General features: G+C 42.7%; 1 protein-coding gene across 1 annotated transcript in view; it reads right to left on the bottom strand.

The window, feature by feature from the left end:
• GAP43 (growth associated protein 43) overlaps positions 1 to 19992 on the bottom strand; it is a gene marked incomplete at both ends in the record, with an annotated part of 52995 nt that overhangs the window by 19365 nt on the left and 13638 nt on the right. The window contains one exon of the mRNA XM_079540978.1: positions 3634 to 4255. Within this exon, the coding sequence (XP_079397104.1) occupies positions 3634 to 4255 (622 nt within the window). The remainder of the gene's footprint in view (positions 1 to 3633; positions 4256 to 19992) is intronic.

Below are 19992 nucleotides of genomic sequence, written 5' to 3'. Positions count from 1 at the left end.
ATAAGGCCCACAGTATCCCTTCTATAATTTGCTGTGCTGGATGCTGATCTCACTTCAAAGCTGTATTAACGTAGATTCTTTCCAATGACTCTGATGGACACTCTCCACATTTAAGTTAGTGCACCCTAGATTTAATATCTCACCTCTCCATCCATATGTAAGGTATAAATTCCTTCCAGTCACTTTTGAATTTTGACCTGTTGAGTAGATTGTCATTCAAGGCAATTTCTCTAAGCATAATTCCAACATTAAAGGGGCAAAAGTGGTATCATAACTAGAAAGTCAACAAAAATAAGTATTGGCAAGAAAGCTCAAGTAAGAGAATACCTTTCTGACATGCAAGTCATCCACTAGTCATGAAGAGAACAGAAAGATGTCTTTCTTACTTCAGTCCTGCATTGCCACTGAACAAAGCCCAGTGACTCATTTCCTAGTGTCCTCAGATTGGAATCTTCCTACTTTTCTCAGAGACGATTCACTGAGGATTGCTTAGGAACTGCCCTACTTTACAATTCAGAATGCCCATGATATGAGAACAACTAATAATGGATGCAGGACAATTGGTTGAAGTCATTTCCTAAGCCACTACCAATATACAGGTCGAGTACATGGAACTGAATAACAAAAAGGGTTGAGGTCTGTCAGGGGAATTAGAGGATTGTATGAAGAATCACCCAGCCTCCCTCCCACTCCAGAAACATTAAATATTAAGCATTTAAAAATCATGCAGTCCTCTTTATCCATTAATTAGCCTTTTCCTCTCTTCTTGTCTTCTTTGTCCTGTCTTCTGATAAAAATAAAAAAATCTCTTTGACTGTTTCTTGTGTTTGTCCATAGAAGATATCTACAGATAACACGACATAGCCTGTATCTACAGCCTGTAGTAAAATTCAAGGCAGATGAACATGACTGCACAAAAGTAGCACGGTCGGCATGCCTCACAGTAGTAGCAGCCAAGCATGCTATGGCAACCAGCCAACCAATGACGCTGGCGAGGAGCCAATTTGATTTATTTTTGGCAGCCTGAGACTGCATTCTACTACTGTGCCAGTCTTCGATCACAGAAACGATAAGAGATGACCTTTGAAAGCCAAGGGGACAACTTCTGGGAGAAGGGAACTGATGAAGCTGAAACAGGGTCTGTCCCCAGGCTAGCAGAGTACCAGAGTGGCAGATGTTTGGTAGCCCTCCCTCTTCCAAGAACAATCAACTAGTTCAGTTATGCCAGCAACCATCAGTGAATGATATGTTTACTGGGTGAAAACTGGGAGAAAGGTTGAGACACAGTACATGTCTGTAAGACCATGAAAGGTGTAAGTGCCAAGAGAGAGAAACAGAGTTTTAAAGAGATGAGAGAGAATAACAGAATTAAGATAAGCAAAAGAGAATTCAGGCATCCTAACATCAAATATTTTCTGTCTGTGGGATCTTTGATACTGTGATGATGCTCTTCTGTGGAAGATGCTATGAAGAGAGAGCTGCTTCTTACTATTCTGGACACTGTGCTATAGAGCATGTTGCAGAACACAACCTAGCATCCTCAAAGAGAGAGACAAGAAGGCCTATTTAATCTGTGGGGGTTTTTTTCTTCATTTCCTTCTTGCATTGCTCTGGGGCCCAGCTGTTTGACTTTGTGGCTAGGAGGCTGATACCATCCTTTAATAAGAATTTAGAAAAAAAAAATCTATATTCATTAACATTTTAAAGAGAATATCAGTTTAACTGTGGCCACACACCTTCCATGTTTGCTTTCTGCAAACATTTGTAAGCTTGAGTATTACTGCATGCATATTAAGTGGGTCTGAATAGATGCACATACTGGCCTTGAACAATCAAATAATCACTGAAAGCTCATTTTTAAACACTTATTTGATTGTAGATTTTGTAACTTACTCTGTTGGCTAGTTATTTACATAAGCAGCAGTATCATGTGCAAATGTGTATTAGATTGTAATATTATCATTTCAAATGATGTTAAGGGCAACAAGACCATGGGGAAGATATCTGCAAATGACTCAGAATACTGAGTACAAAAAAAAAAAAAACAAAAACCAACATTATTTGATTACTGACCATTGAAAACAGGTAAGATTAAGCAAGTGAAATATCTTAATGCTATGAATTGCCTATCTCTATTCATTACAGAATATTACACTGAATAAAAATAGGATGTTAATTCAAAGCAGAATAGCTATTCTTATTTAGGAATAAGGCACTCCAAATCTTAACCAAAAGTTAATTTGCACTCATTATTCTGTGTACACAAGACTCCAAAACACTGAATTACACTGTTTTTACCAGTGACGTTTATACCTTTGCTTATGTACAAATACAATGCAAGTACAGCATGCAACATACCAAATTAGATTTCTCAAATCATATACCATTTATTTTGCCACTCAACTCATCATATAAAGTGAAAGACAGAAGGGATGGAGACCACCAAGAGCCAACATGGTTGAATGCAAATTCAAGATTTATCTCTAGAAATGCTTAAATAAAAGGAAGTAAAATAAGCATCCCTTTGCTGTTATGTACTTTCAGCTTAGAGTCACACTCCTCAAAGCAGTTCCCCTTGTCTGCACATTAAAACAGAACTATTTTGCACGAGCTCTTCTCTGAGTACTTATCTGTCCTTTTGGATAAGTACTTCCTTATCTTTCCACTTTGCTGAGTGGGTGCAGTCACCTGAAGCTCTGAGTTAGCTATGAAGCTTGGAAGCCTAACTGTAGAATTGGATTTATCGTTTTGGAAGAGAAGTCATTCAAACAAATGGAATGAGGAAAAAACATCAGTGAGTGCAAGTCTGGATGAAGATGCTCTCTAACATTTATATAAGGCCACTTATGAAAATCAAGGTGGTACACTACCTTTTTTTTCCTCAACAAGCTATTGATCCCAGTTGAGTGCCTCATGAATGTGGAGGTCAGTTACACTTTGCACTGCCTCTTGATCAAGTTTCATGTGGTGCCTGCTTCTGATGTACTGTTTCTTTTATTTATGTTGTTTTTCTTTGATAATTTACAGAAAGTAAAGACCAAGAGCAAAAACGTCCTCAGGTCTTTGATGTGTTTTCTACCTATCTCAGTATCATAATTCAGTAACTGCTCTTTATGGTTTGCAAGCAATATGCTACTGTCAAAAATGTTCACTTTTGCCTCTCCAAACTTTTGACTTCTTCCCAGGGAACTAGTTAAACAGATCTGCAGCTTGGTTAGGAGAAAGAATTGGAAAACACTTCCTAGACTGACTGCATTCAGCTCTATCTCTCCATTCCTCATTCATTGAGCTGTCAGGGCCTTTAATCTTCCCTTTCCTACCTGATCCTATTATCAGCTGACTGACCCTCTCTCGCCACCATGTAGAAAAGGGCTAGATGGCGCATCCACCTACCTAGAGGAACAAGAGCCTCAAGAGGAGATGCAGTTTTTCCAAAGATATTGGGAAGCAGAAGAGAGGGTGTTAAGGAATAGCATGCACATCCACCACCCACAAAACCTTTCGAAGGCATTCCGTCTTTAAGTCTCACTCTGATTCCTGTGATGGAATCAGAGGTCTCGGAGCCATCTGTATGAGAACAAGGCAGGCACCCATTTCTGGAGAGGCCCACTCCCTACCGAGGCGCTCACTCACCTGTCTTCTCTTCGGTTTGGCTGCTCTCCACTGTCTCCATTTGGGGTTGCGCTGTTGCCTTGGCAGTAGCATCCTCTGCAGCAGGGGTGGTGGTGGCAGTGGTGTCAGCAGCAGGCACGTCGGCTTGTTTAGGCTCCTCTTTGTCTTGGGCTTCGTCAGCCTTCAAGGATGGCGAGTTATCAGTGGAAGCTTTAGTGGCACTTTCCGTCTCGGCGGCGGCAGCGGATTTTTCCTCCGAGGAGGCGGCAGGAGTGGCAGCCTGCGGGGCTGGCTGCTCTGAGCCCGTGTCAGCGGCTCCGTTCCCTTTTTTCTCCTCTGCTGGCGCGCTGCTGTCTTTGCTGCCCTCATCCAGCTGGGCACTGTCGGCGGCGCTGGCCTCTGTGGCAGCAGAAGCCTCACTCTCTTTGTTCTCAGCCGCTCCGCCAGCAGGGCCTTCATCCTTCTTGTCGGCGGCCTCAGACTCGGATGCGGGGGCATCTGCCTTCTTCTCCCCCTTGAGCTTTTTCCTTGTTATGTGTCCACGGAAGCTGGCCTGGATTTTGGTCGCTGCCTTATGAGCTTTATCTTCTGGTTTGATGCCATCTTGCTCAATCTTTTGGTCCCCGTCCTCATTTTTTTCAACCTTAGAAGAAGAACAAGGAAGGAGGGCAGAGGAGAAAACAGGGTAGTATGGTTAGGTTGTGGGTGGACTTTATCTTTAAGGTCCTTTCCAATCTGAGTGATTCTATGATTAGGTAAATTAAGATTACTCCAGACACAGCCCAGACTCGTCTTTAATTGGGAAATTCCCACCCTCCCCTCCTGCTAACAGGTGACAAGTTCGGAAGCAGCCATTGCATTTGTTATGGGTTTGAGGACAGTGGCTCTTATTTCATGGCTGGGCAGACACAGGGGATTGGCAAAAGGAATTTGCCATCATCTCTGCTAGCAATGCTAGAGCAACTTGCCTGCATGGAAAGGTTTGCACTAGCTGGACTGTCACTGCTGGCATGATTTACTTTCCCATCCATTTTGAAATTTTCCATTTTTTTCCCCCAGTCATCTTTAAAACACTCTCCCACAGGGGTGTTCCACATTCTTTCCAGATCCTCTTATGCCTTCAAATCTTTGTTCCTTTTTAATGAAACTTTGTTTCACAGGTGTGTGACTCTAGCTACATCGAGTGTTTCATGCTTTATAGCTTTTTGACTCAGATTTGCCTGCAGAGACCATTACTGCCACCCGCCCTGCCACAGATGCAAGCTATTACACACACATACATACCCTCCTCACAAATGGCCTGCCTGCAAGCATTCTGAGCCCTTTTTCTCTGCTCCCCACTCTTGGTTTCATTGTAAAAATAATGGACAGATAGATATCAGTGTTTCCAATTTCAGCAGATTATGACTATTTCTCTGACTGTTGGGTAGAACAACAAAAAACAAGCATTCCTCCTGTTTTTTAGACTTAAGCCATGCATTAAAGACTTAAATAGGACCAAAACAGAGCCCATACTTCATGCTGGTCTGCTGCAGACAGATAATGCTCAGTTTGTAAAATCCTACTGAATTTACAGGTCATACCATTCTTCACCCCAATAACTTTAGCTGTTCTTGGGCAAGTAGCAGCTCAGCTGCATACTGATGAAAGGACACTGTTCTATTAATATTCCCATTGGGAAGCATTCAAAAGAGCTACTCAGAAGCAGAGGCACTGGCCTCTTTGCTGTCTGCGCCTGGTTTCCAATGCTGGCTCGGGTCACAAAAGAAAGAAAATGAGCTGGCTGAGAAAGATAGCAAGTGTTTATTTCTGCAAGGGAAGAAGAAACTATTCCTCGGGCCACTGCAACTGAGAGATGCCATCTGGGGAAAGGACCAGAACCAGAAGTTCATAAATACGCCCAAAAAGACCGCAGCTGGAATAAGGGAGGAGACACTGCTGTATCAACACATCGTGCTGGAAAACAGTGCATGTGAAGAGGGTGACAGTGGACTGGCTACAGTCATCAGTCACTGAGAAACAGACTGTAAGGGATCGTTCCCATGCAGAATGAAAACACTGATGTGAGACAGATGGGAATGCACATGTGAACAAAGCAGTGCCAGCAAACCCAATATTTGGCCACCAGTAAGCAAGAAGTACCCACCACATCCTTCTGGGGCCACCAATGAGGACAAGGTCCCCTCTCCTGATGTCCAAGCAGGATAGTTCTCCAGATAAAAAGGGGTGAATTTCAGTAGAGGTGGTGGCCAAGGATCTAGCAGCCCCAAATAATCATGGAAAAAGAGCTGCTCCACACAGCTGTGTAGGATTAAGGATTGGTCTGAATGCAGCAGCACAGCTGATGTTGCAATGTGACCCAGATGAGCAGAGCAGAGTTCTGCACAAATTCACCTACCCTGCTCTTCAGGCAAGCTGTGCAGTTTCCACTAAGTCCTGTGTTGCTGCAGCAACATTACTACTGCCCAGGGAGGTTGTGGAGTCTCCTTCTCTGGAGATGTTCAAGACCTGCCTGGACACCTATTTGTGTGACCTGGTGTAGGGAACTTCCTTTGGCAGGGGGGTTGGACTCGATGGTCTCTGGAGGTCCCTTCCAACCCCTACGATTCTGTGATTCTGTGTAGACAAGTTGGTTTAAGGAGAGCTTGAATATATATGCGTTATACTGAAGCCAGAGCAGCACAGACACAGATACACGGATGTAGATATTCCTTTCTAGCACCAAGTAACACATGCCCTAGCTTTGACACTCACAAAGATCTGTGATCAGTTTCAAACAGCAGCATGATTGGGAAACTGGAAAAATAACTACAAGATCCTAAAGATCCAGTACTATATGTCAGATTCCTGTCAAGCCAATAGTGAACGTGGCAAAATTTCAGTCCTTGGACAAAAGGTGAAAATTACTGCTTGAAAGATCTCTTGCCACTAGGACAGCTGTGATGAAATGTAGCCTTGCTGCATATCTTGGTGACAGCTTCCTCCACAGCAGATACCCTGTCACCAGGGCTATGCAGTTCTGCGAGAGCTTCTCTCCCTCCTGCTGCAGGATGGATTCTCCTGACACAAGAGTTCTGATTAAGGTGCATGCAGGGCTCACTGGCCAACCATCCTTAACCTGACCAGGAGTGGGAGAGTGCTTTTCCTCTTCTGGGATGTCAGACTGGAACCTCACAACCACAACTACTGTATTTCAGAGCTAGAAGGCTCACTGCTATTCCAATGACATCATTGTCCCCTTATCCCAATTGGGATGACATCAGCTTGAGTCCCTGCCAGACTGCAAGGTTCACAATTGCAGAATGTTTTTCCAACAGTGCGCTTACAGCATCAACTCAGATATAAAAGAAAGGAACATGAGGCTGGGTCAGACATGGTTTTAAGGTCATGAATAAAAACAATGTTCTAATAGTTGGACTGTGTCAATTCAAACTGCTCTTAGTAGCCCTCAAGAATCCCACTTCAGTTTTTCTCCACTGCAGCATCCTAGGCATTTGAAATGACTTATTTTGAGCTACTGGCCTGAAGCTACCTCTGGGATAGGACACGATATCTATCTAGTATGTAAGTCATGTTGTGTAACAATGGGTTGGATAAGAAGCAGATTGTTTGGAGGTAAACTTCTGTTCTCACAAAAGAAATGAGGGCTCTTCATCTGTAGATTACGCACACAACAGATAAGGTTTAATTAAGGAAGTGGCTCAGAAATAACCTGTACACAATGAAATTCCTGGAAAGCAATTTGTCTTCCTTCGAAAGCTAAAAGGGTGAGTCAGCCTTGCCAGGATGTATTCAAAAGCACTGCAGTGGAAAACGAGAAATCTATCTGTCTTATCTATCCGCCATGCATGTATGACATCTTGGTCATAATATTGTAGTATTCTGGTATAAAAGTGACAATTATTATTAGTGTTTGTACAGACTCAAGAGCCCCTAGCCAAGAAAGCAGGTCTGGTAAGGAAAGTTTTCATGTATTATTATTCAGTCATGCACCCCCTTCATCTATAAATTTATGTATAAAACTCATACTAATACTTAATATTGAAATATTCATGATATTCTTAATGTGCATGGAACTTGAACATACTAAGGCTGGTTCATATATAGGTACATGAAGAGCCAAACACGTCCTTCTTCATTTAGACCATCCCCACATACCCTCTGAAGCCAATGTACAAAGCTTTCCCTTTATGAAACATACTGCTAGGATTTATGTCTCTATCTGCATAGCCCATGTCATCTTTCCAATCCTGGAAAAATGATCCTCTCACCATCTCAATCTGCTTGTCTGCCACACCTCCAGCTTTCTAGGACATTCCTTCCCAGGCAGACAGTTCCTGTAACTGAGACTTTCCTTGCTGTCACATAGCTCAGAGTAGTAGATGAGAAATGAATGCTTAGGACATAGACAGGGTAGAGGTTAGTTTGTAGGTAATAAAAATGTGGAAATTTCATTGACCCAAGACCCCAAGATTTCTAATCTCTGGCTACTTTTCTACCTTCCATCTCCAGAGCTTACAGAGGTATCAAATATAACAAATAATGAAGAAAGCTATGTTTTAACCTCCAAGACCAGCTAAAATATGTTACTCTCATTTTAAAAAACAAACAAACAAAAAGAAAACAACCTTGTATTTAGTGAAAAGATATATGGACCTTAAGTAATTCAATTTTCATGACAATTTTCATTACATGCACTAAGGTACATGTAGAAATCTTTCCTTCAGTTGACTGGGTGAAACAGTGCTGAATCAGCTAATCATTGGTGGTATTTGTGGGGTGAATTATAGAATGGCTTGGGTTGGAAGGGACCTCAAAGCCCATCCAGTTCCAAGCCCCTAATGTGGGCAGGACTTTCACCCACCAGCTCAGGCTGCCCGGGGCCCCATCCAACCTGCCCTTAAACATTTGCAGGGATCAGACATCCACCACCTCTCTGGGCAGCCTTTTTCCGCACTTCACCATCCTCTAAGTGAAAAAATGTAGTTTAAAACCATTCATCCTTGCCTTAACACTATTTGCCTGTGTAAAAAGCTGGTCTAACTCTAGTTTGTAAGTTCTCTTTAAATACTGGAAGGCTGCAATGACATCTCCCTAGAGTCTTCTCTTCCCCAGGCTGGATCTGTCCAGCTCCCTCAGCCTTTCTTCGTCAGCCCTCTGAGGAAGATACACATCAGCCCATAATGCTCTAATCTTGACTACTGTACAAGATATATTTGACTGACATCATTCAATTGATTTGCAATGAGATTTAGGCACCTGATTCTCACTGATTTCACAGGATTGAGTCACCTCAAAGCTTTTGTGGGCCTGGCTCTGCATGACCTGATTTGTCTCAGATACAGCATTTAAGGAGCAGAGCGCATTAAAAAAAAAAAAAAAAAAAAAAAAAAAAAAAAAACACAAAAAACCATCTGTCTCCCCAGAAGGAGTGAAACATGGACACGTGAGAGAGAGAGAGAAAAGACTTTCACATCTTGTGAAGTGAGGAAGCAATTTAGCACAGAGAACAGCTTTCTTTTTTAACCCAGTTAAATGGTGTGAAGACACCTGGATATGGGATGGCACCTCTTAGCACAACCTGTCTGCAAGTCGAGGAAACAAACAGAGTTCCTTTTATTCCCAGGCTGGCAATGGTGATGGTGGCAAAACACCCCAGAAAGAGAAAAGGTTAGTTTGTGTCTCCAGAGGCTATGCAAGATGGTTCCCCAGAGTATAACCAGCAGGGCGTCAGCTCTTCAGCTTTAATACTTGAGCAATTATTAGGTTTCCATTATTTTCCCTATGAGATTCTCTCACAGATGTGAATTTTCCCCTCTGTTTTATGATACCTGAAATGGAACAGGCTTATGATAGGCAGGCAATAGATGGATGTTATACACTTGTGTATGGTGACTGAGAAGTGAGGTAGAAAATTACCTAAACTAAATCTATGTAAGTATTTTCAGTGTGCCTTCTCAATAAATCCACTATACTTTCCACTTTGGTGTCATCTACTACTTGATCTCCCCATAGTTCCAGTGTTTAAAGTGAGAAAGGCACCATAAATGCCTACACTGCCTTTGCAGGCTGGGTCAGCAAAGGAAAAGCCTCATACCTGAAGCTGATGCAAAGTGCCCAATGTCCAACACTCAGACTTTTTGGAGCAGAATGGCTTTGGGAAGTCTGTGAGAAATAGCACTTGGGTCTGTGGGAAATACTACTTGGGTTTGCTGCCGTGGCCACAGAGCACAAGATGCCTTCACTCATCTTTCAGCTCCATGTGCCCAAATTATACTTTGGTGCTACAGCCCACCAAAATGATGCTTTTACAGGATGTCAAGGATGTATGCTTACCCTGAGGGCTTATGTGTGTGAGGGTACCTGAGAACACAAGGTCTGTGTGGACTATATTGAAGGCTTTGAGTGCTTGCCATAATCAGCATCTATGCTCTTGTTCTAGGTTGGATCTTGGCACATGCCATGCTACCAGCTGTGCCTAGTCTTCTTTTTGGAAAGAAATACCTGTGTTGCTCCAGAAGGAGCCAGCCAGCAGGTGTTCAGGTCAAGGCACAAAACCTTTTAAAGTAACACCTTTACATGAAGCAGTAGCTTGTATCCTGCAGCTCTTATTCATCCCCTCTGTGCGACCACAGGTCTGCATCAAGCTCTGCTGAAGGGAAGTGTCCCTGCTTCTCCCCAACCCAAGCAAACTGCAGGCAGGGATACCACAAATCCTTCCACTGCTGGTCTCTGAGGTTCACTTGACCTTTACTAGGTTGCACCAAGGAATTATGAGGCATTTTGTGCTGGCACCTACAGAGCAGGAGCAACCAGGCTGAGGCCCTATTACTAGTTTTGCACACAATATTTCTCCTTGCTAATTTGCCCAGGGTTTTTCTAGCCAGCAGAATGACAATGAAAGGCTCAAGCCCCAAGACCATCCAATCCCTAAACCTTCTTCTTAATCTGCTTATTAGTCTTAGACTTCTGGTACCTATGACAGTAACTCTTAAAACTAATCACTCAACCTTGTGAAGAGAGAGAGTAGAGCATCAAGTAGCTCCCTCCCTGCTTGATGATAAGCATGGGGCTGTATTTATTATTTTTACTATTATTATTTTAATTTACATCATTGAAAATGGGGGCAATTACCATCTGAGAAAGCATTCACAGGTTTGTTAAAGTCAAACAAACATCATAAGCAATTAGAGAAAGCAAAGAGCGTATTAATTCCCGTGACTTGGGAATATGCTCAGAGGGTGGGCTCTGCCAATGCAGCAGTAAGCTCCCCTCCCAGCACAGCCCCAGGCCTTGCCACTGTCTGGTTGAGCAAGGAAGTTGTGGAGATGAAGCCCACAGTGAAAAGAAGGGGCTCTGCACAGGGCTGATCTGGTAAGAGAGAAGGCTAGGGCAGTGCCATGTCAGAGCTTGAGAGGGAGGGGGAGAAAGAAATGAGAGTGTAGGACTGGAAAGTACAAAAGAATTAAATTGGGAGGAGAAAAGGAAAGGAGAAGAAGAAGTAAAACCTTGTCAGAACCAAGCCACTTCACTCAGCACAGACCACCCCCATCAGCCATGCTCACTTCATTAACTGTGTTCACATCAACCAAGTCTTCAGTGAGGAAAACTCTTTGACTGTGCAATAGCCTCCCTTGCCTTCCCCACACTGCTCTACAGTAAACTGTTCTGCGAGATGATGCTTCTATAACACATTGCATCCCACACTGCTTTATACCTAGGACCAGCCCAAAGAAGAAAAGGTCTCTCTCGTCCTCAACTTCAGCTATTGATAGGGTAATACTCTACACCTGCTTCCTGTGCCCACAGCCATGATGGGTGGCACAGGGGTGCTGCATCCCACTGAAATTAGTGGCAGACCGAAGGAAGTCACAACCAAGATTCTTGATCAGGATCTGGCAAGGACAGTCAATATTGCTTTTCTTACCATTCATTATCTACCCAGTCAGACTTTTTTCTTCTGTTTTTCTAATCTCCCAAAAGTGAGCCTGAGCCATGGGACCACCTTCAGCCAACACCTTCCTGCTCCACAGGGAGCAGAAAATAACCTCTTTAATCATCAGAGCTACTTCCAGCAAAGCCCAAACAACCAGACTTGCAGGTCTTCTACATTACTTGAAAAATGCTCTAAACCAGATCATTCTGAAGCATCTCTCACTACTTTTTCAGCTTCTGTTTCAGAGAGACCAATGCCACAATCTCTCTGCAGAGCTGAACAGTGCATGTATTGTGACCTTGTATCCTTAAAGAGGAGGAATTCATAACAAAGGCTATTGATACAGATTCCGTCTCCTTACAGGTGCAGCTTGTTTACTTGGCTTAAAGTTTTGAAGGGTTCAGTGGCTCCTGGTGGCCCTGCCTTTCCTAACCAGCCACGATTAGATCTGCTGGCTCAGCTTCTTGCTCTGCAGTGTTGCCTAACCCTACTAACATCAGGCCTAGTTCCACTAAGACTGCAGTTAGCTTTGTATCTGGATGGCAGTGTTGAATGCTGGCTCTGATTTTCACAGCACCTGCATTTACTGATTTGTGTTGTGGCTCTTCATGTTAATTTGGGATTTTCTTCATCCACACAGATGCATTTTTTTGTTTCTGGCTTGCCCCGGCCTTTCTCTCCACCCACCCTTACTTCAGTGGTATCATTGGTGCTCATGGTTGCTCCACAGATTTTCTGCAATGGAGCAAATAGGGCTCTCACTACAGTATGCATATGGACTCACTACAAGTAATGGATAAGACATGGCCACCTCTTATGGATCTGAATTTTTCCAACCAACAGCATGTCTTGGATACCAGAGACCTTAAAGGAAATCTTCTGTGAAATTATCCTTGGCCTACTTTTTTTCTTTTCACTCCTTTTATGTGTTTAAATACAAGCAGAGAAAGGAGGGAGATGTGTATCTCCTCCCTACTTACCCTCATCTTAGTTGAAGTGAGGATGGAAAGAATAAAACTTACTCTTGAAATATCATAGAGGAGAATGGGTCCTTGGGCCCACTATCAGCTCTTAGATATTGCTGACACAGAAAAGTGTGAGAAGACCTGGACCGTATCTCTCTATTCCTCCTAGCCCAAAGTTTGTACAGCTCACTAACAGACAGTTGCACTGAGATCTCATTGGAAATTCAAAGCCAAATGCAACATTGGGTGGCTAAAGCGGGGTGTAATTCTATTGATTTCAATGTAATTTTCACCTGAGATAATATTTATAAGTCCTTTGTGATCCTCTACTCCAAACTGCTTGGGAAAGATGACATTGCTGTGTTCCAAAAGGACTCTGATCCTAATTGAGTTAGCATTTGTAGTGCTGTGAGAGTCTCAAATGCATGGTGTTGTAGCAAGACAAAGTATTGTGCAATATTTAAGCTTTGCTCTTATCTATTCCCTTCTGTCAATGTAGGATAAGAACATCCTGAAAGGAGGGATGAGAGTCTGTCAGAACCTGAAAAGGCCTCCAGAGGGGACCTGTATGACACAGCTTCTTTCACTCAAGTATTTGGGGCTTGACTGACTGAGACCATGCACCATTTGTGTTACTTTAATACTTTCCAGGGTGCATAAAGCTGAAGAATCAAACCCTTGATTGCAGCTGTCACTCCTGGTGGCAGAGTGCCCACGGCTTAATGCTGTCCTTACCCCTCTCCTGTCCTTCAGGCAGGGTTGTCACCAGAGCGCAGACAAGGCTTTGATGGGAACTTTCCTTGGGGGCCACAGGCAGAAAACGTGACACAGAGCAGCCTTAGGGCTTAATCACTTATTCCAGAGACTGGCACTGAGCTCTGGGAAATGCACATGTGGCTTCAAGCCATTTTGTTTCCTACTTTGCTCCTCTACTGTACACAACTCTATTGAAAAAGGAAGAGGGGGAGGCAAGCCTGCAGTGCATGCTGAGATAGACCCTTTGTGGACACTGTTGAGTTAATGTTGTAAAGATCTTCAGCCAAAAGGAACATGTTGAATAGATGTTGGGAAAAAAGCCTAAGTGTTTGGATCTGCCTCTCATAAGGGCTAGTATGCCCACAGACATATGTAAAAAGTCTCTCAGAGCTTCCCCTAAGCTTCCTGCTGTAGATGAGCTCTTCTGTCTTGCTCTTCTGGACATCCCATCATTAAGTAGATTTTATAAGAGAGCTTCAAATGGCTTTAAATATCTTGGTCCTAAAATCTTCTGGTTTTGTTTTTGTTTTTTTGTTTTTTTTTTTGTTTGTTTTTTTTTTTTTTTTTTTTTTTTTTTTTTTTTTGTTTTTTTTCCATTCTTCACTCAGGAAACAGAACAAGCTCCTTCTACTTTTGTTCTGCTGTGGATGTGTTATGAGAAGTGGGTTTTCATCATGAGCAGAACCTGTGAGGTTTCTTCTCTCATGAGCCAGTGCAAAGACAGGCAGAAAGCAATGGCATAAGCGTGTAGACTGTCTAACATCAGGAAAGTGTGTGTTCAGTCTTTCAGGAAGAGCCAGCACACACAGAGTGCCCAGCTTTGTCACAGAATGAAGAGCAAATAGAAAGCATTGAAGGCCAGTTAGATGCTCTCCAGGGTCCTCTCAGCCCTCTCTGTGCACTGCAGCAGGGCTGATATTGTTCATATGTAACCAACTCTGTAAGATCAGCACCTCTTACCAGTATTCATTCATTTCCCCCAAAGATGATTCTCTGGGCTTCTCTGACAGCTTATTCATTTGGTAAGCTAAAGAGTTCCTTCCCAGAGTTTCAGTCAGCCCCTTGCTTCTTGACCATGCTGAGAACAGCCTGCTTCTGCTTTCTTAGTAACATTCCTTTATAAATCAATAACTCCCACCTCTCATACTGTTCTTTCTTACCAGACCATTCTTCCTACAAGTCTTAATCCCAACTCAGGGATCCTACTTTACTTACTTACTGAATTCACACTTGTTCTGCTGAGAAATGACTAAAACATCACCCCAGCTTTAATGAATAACGAAACACTATACTCACGAAAATAATAATTAGCAGTGTAGCTAAAAATACATCAGTGTGTGGATCAGACTCCCAAAGGCAGTAAGAAAAGCCGCAGCCACGAACATAGATGGTGATGAAAATAGCTCAGCACTTCAGAAAAAAAGAAAAAAAGAAAGACTTCAGGGGAACTTAGGAACGGCCAAGTATCCTATAGATAGATAGCAATCCATGTAGACTGTTCAGTGCAGTCCTAAGCCTGACTGCTCCATTTCCTGTCAGCCTTTCCCAAACGCCATTCAGTACATTTAGGAGTTTTCTGAGGATGTCAAGAGGTTGGATAGCTGAAGCTGGCTAGGACAAATAAGATGGAGTGGAAGGAAGCCAGCCACTTTTCAGAGGTTCTTAGAGTTTTCATCCGGGCTCCTATTGTACTAACAGTGAGTTTCCAGATGAAGGAAGAGGTGCCTGCTGTGAGAAGAGCCAAATGCAGGAGGATTTATGATGATGACGATGGTTATTATTTCTATATCCTTGAGATATTTCTCCCTTGTGGTGCTGGGACAGGAAGCAAAGAAGCAAGCAACAGAAGTCAAGACAATGAGAGTGCTGAATACAAGAAAGTTCACAGGCAGCATACTGGTTTAAGGAGGAAAGACAATTGAGATACTGTAGGGACCAGCTTGCTTTCTTAGAGCACCATCAGACAGAGCCTTTTTTTTTTTTTTTTTTTTTTTTTTTTTTTGCAGAAAGACTTAATTTCTGCTTCTTTGGGAAATCACAGGACAAAGATGACTCTTGTGAGTCCAATTTGTTGATTCATCAACAGTAACAACATTTAGTCCTTCACAAGACATGCTACTGGAATTAGGCAAATTGCAGGTCTGCTCAAATGAAGAAAAAATTACGGTATGCAAAGATTACGGTCTATGTTATGTGGAGGTTACATCAGTAATTATATTCCACTTTTCAGATGAACTGTTGGCTTAGCCATGAAAATAGTCACAAATCCCACATATATTATTACAGTGAATGATTACTGTATCAGATATTTTAGCCTTGGAATCTTCTCGTTTTGTTATTTGTGGGTTGTTTGGGTTTTGTTCATTTGAACCTTTTATTTCCTTCCTCCTCAGTGAGAAAGAGGAAACTATCATTGGAGTATCACAAACTGCATGTCACAAACGTATATATATATAAAAACAGAGGAGTACATCAAAAACATGGGAGCAATCTACTGCCTGAATTCAGTTGGCATAACCTATTCACTAAATCCTGCTGAAATAAAATCAGAAATGAAGCACAGGTGCAGAATATTTCCAAACAGAATAAATTCCACAAGGGTCCTTTGAGCTCCTCAAGAAACAACAAGTTCCAAATGCATGAATGGTAGTCTTCCAAACTAGTCTCTAACTCAGGGTTTCACAATCTGTCTAATCACTAGTAATACTTAACAGCATTGAATGTAGATGTGAAGACCCTTTTGGGGCTTTCAGATACTTAACATTTTGATTTCAGTGTAATGCAAAGGACAACAGTTTCCACCTGTTTCTTGCTTTGGTTGCAGAAACTTTTATTTCAAAGCCTCAAGAAAATATAACACATCCTCCTCTCTCCTCATCAAGGTGCTCACTTTCCAGATTGCGCTTTACAGACATTAATAAATTGCTGACATTTTAGTACACGTTTATATGCTTTAGATCTAGTGGGTCAGTATAAACTTGATTCAATGAAGAATTAAAGGGTCAGGTCTTAAGGAACCAGTGGTGGGCTTTTCACAAATGCCTCCTTGCCTTAATCCTGCTAAAACCAGTGAGAATTAAGCACCAAGACTCTTCGAAAAACCTCCTGGGCTCCTGCCTATATAAATCTAATTTGTCAGGACAGTTCTGTCAATTACCCAATGCCATCTTGCTACTGTTGGAAAGCAGCACAGTAAATATCTGCTGAAAGATTGCAAAGTAAAACAAAGGAGCTTAAAGAAGACTTAACGCTTGAGAGGGAATTCTGGATATTTCAAGCTCAGGAAACTCAGGGGTATAAAAGGATTACAGTAAAATCTTGGTCCCGATTTTTGCAGTCAGATGGTGGAAAGTGGAAATGCAGGAGGCAGACAAACTCCTACAGCCCTGCTCTACTTTGCAGAAGTCTTCTGTTAGCCTCGCCCAGGATTTTCACAGGGCAGCTCTTAGTTGCATGTCCCTCACCTTTGATTAGCTGGCTTTATATGCTTTGGGTTTGATTCAGAGCAGTGCTGAACACTCAGAGCTGCAGCTGAGATCAAAGGGAAATGTTTTCACGTATGTGCAACAGAAGATAAAAGCCAGTAGTAAAAGTCACATCTTTTCTCAGAACTGGCACCTGAAATTAGGGAATCCTGTTGACCAAACAATCTCTTTGTGCCTCAGTTGTCCATCTGCAAAAACAGAATAAAATATTCAGTTATCCCACATAGGTGTCACAAAGATTAACTAAGTAATGTCAGGGAAGTTCACAGAATCACAAGGCAGACCAGGAGAAAATTAATATTTCTGATTTCAGAGCAGAATCTGAAGAGTATTTACTGAGTATAGCTGTGGGGTCACATGCTGACTTATTATGAGTGAACAAAATATTGAATAACTGCTCATTAAGTGAGTGCTGTCCATTCTGTGACCTGAGTGTGGCAGGAATCCCTGGATAGAAAAATAAGATGTACTCCTGCTATTAGATGTGTATTAAAATACATACACAAGAGGAGACCGTTGTGAGTTTGCACAGGCAGCTACACTTCCAGTACTGGCTAGCTTTTGAGTACTTAACTTAGCAGCCTTAATAACTGTCTTTTAACACAGTTTCTCTGTGGTCTTTTTCACATGTACACTAGCTCACATTGCATCTAAAATCTAAATATATTTTCACTCTTAAAAATGCAGGATAATTCCATTTCTACCCTGATTTCACCTTCTAAAATGCAGTGAACTTCATCATGGGAGTTCAAACCTCCTGGCCTACAAAAACACCTGCCATTGTTTGGGCAGGTTGTAGTTTGATCACTTTGCAGAAGAGAAGGCACTAGGGACACCTCATTGCAGTCTTCCAGTATTTAAGCAAGCTTATAAGCAAGAGAAGGAACAACTTTCTACACGACCTGATAGTGACAGGACAAGGGGGAATGGCTTTAAACTAAAAGAAGAGCTATTTAGATTAGATATTGGAAAGATTATTTACCCAGTGGGTGGTGAGTCTCTGGAAAAAGTTGCCTGGAAGAGCTGTGGGTGCCCCATCCTTGGAGGTAGTCAAGGACAGGTTGGATGGGGCCATGGGCAATCTGAGCTTGTGGGTGGCAGCCCTGCCCACAGTAGGAGGGTTGGAGCTTAATGATCTTCAAGGTCCCTTCCAATTCAAGCTGTTCTATAATTCTGTTACTCAATTTTTCTATGTTCAAGAGGTGCCAAACCCATGGCAGGTACCAGGAATGAGGTGAGGGATTTTCAACAAGTAGCTTAGGAGGAAGTTTTTCACTCAGAGGGTGGTGACATACAGGAACTGGTTGCCCAAGGAGGCTGTGGATGCCCCATCCCTGGAGGCATTCAAGGCCAGGCTGGATGTGGCTCTGGGCAGCCTGGTCTGGTGGTTGGCGACCCTGCACATAGCAGGCGGGGTGAAACTAGATGGTCTTTGCAGACCTTTTCAAGCTGTTCTGTGATTCTATAAGACCACGAGACTGTCCTCCTATATGGGAATGCCTACTGAAAAGCAGCCCTAGCACCAGCAAAGTGTGCTATCAGTAATGTGACGTATCTCCATAGTAGGAGTCACACTTCAATTCCTCAGTCTCTGTGTGTGGCTTAGAAGCCACAGGTCGGCCATAGTCAAATTAGGAAAGGCAGAATTATCAGTGGAAAATGAGATATTTTTCTTAGCAAAAAAATAAATTAATGGAAAGTAAGTCTTATCTGGCAATTTAATGAATGCACAATTACTGCATCAGGGAAAAGCCCCCTGAAGATTTCACTATTTAATATGTACAAAAAGCTACTGAACAGAGAATTACTTTGTTCAAAGGATCAGTTATATCCTTGCCTAGTTTCCAGCAACTCAGTAGCTATCCTGCAGTATCAGAACTGGAACAGCAAAGGTGCTGCAGGGCAAGAGCATGGGATGCTGATAAAAGTGGAACAATGGAATGGCAGAAATTCTGCTCAGCATTTTTCTCTGCTCTGTATAACTGAGTGCTATTTCACTGCCACTGGCAGCAAACTGACCTCCAGTTCACACTGCAGCACTTGAAAATCGCATTTTTTAGAAACTGTGCCCATCTCCAATTGTGATTCATTTCGCCAGGCATTTCTGCGATGTTCAGAGTTTTCACAAATAGATTTCCAAACAGCAGAGTTGCTCTGTACTCCAAAGAGGTACTCAGCATACTCTGCCGCTCACTGCACCTGACAGCAGGAAAAGCTTAGAGGCAAGTACCCAAGAGAGAAGTTGAAACATTACAGCTTGGAGATATCAGTATCGATGCTACCTTGCTGTGTGAAGCTGAGATGCAATTAATTATATGTGAGAGGTAGAGCTGGATGGGGCTGGATATGAGGAGCCAGAGCAACGAGAAACACGTTTTCCTTTCTGTGGGACCGGGTCAGAACCACAGAAGAAAAAGAGGAAAAACCAGACCTGTCAGTGGGACCAATCACTGTACTTAGCAAGACAGGAAGGCTAACCTCAGTGTGGGAAGGCCCATTCAGTTGTAGAATTCTGTGCTGTGGCAGTGGAGATGCTTTGGGGATCAAAAAAGGAGTCGGAGTTGCTCCAGGATGAAATCCCATCTGATCTGAAAGAAGTGAGAGCTACAAAATTCGCACCACCTCATAAATGCTAACACAAGACCTGCATTTTCATTACCTCTGGCAAGCATGCATCTAGTTTGGCCAGATTCACTTTGCAGCAAGGCCTTTTTATTCTCTACACTGATAACCTCTCCACTTCCACCCCTAACTGGCCAAGGAGAGGGATCCTGCCTCCAGACTTCACATCAAAACCTTCTCTTATAGCCAACTCCATATAGTGTCTCTCCAGATCACTCAGCCCTGGCCAATGAGTCTGCAAAAATCAGAGGACTAACTAGAGGAGCAGTCTCTTAAGATGCCATGATGGGCAGTCTTGCCAGAAGGTACTCAAAACAGGAGACAAGGTGCCCTCATAAGGCACAGGCTTCATAACTAGTAGTTAGTTTTGTCAGGTTTACAGTGTCATGACATGCTGACACACCTCAAGAGAACAGAGGTACAAGTCTTCTTCTATGCATGGAGTGCAGGAGAATTGCTTTGTTCAAAGACTTCTAAATTTCTGCGATGGAATTTCTCTATTTCCTTTTCAGCCTCTGTTAAGACAAAACTGTTCCCTGAGCATGTTAGGTTGCTTTGTGCCCTGGTGGAACAGGAATCTAAACTTCATGAGAGCAGCATCAAGGTTGGGACATAG

Source organism: Tetrao urogallus, assembly GCF_951394365.1.
Source record: "Tetrao urogallus genome assembly, chromosome: 1".
Lineage (NCBI taxonomy): Eukaryota > Metazoa > Chordata > Aves > Galliformes > Phasianidae > Tetrao > Tetrao urogallus.
The sequence above is the reverse complement of the archived record's forward strand: the minus strand, read 5'-3'. Positions and strand labels throughout refer to the sequence as shown.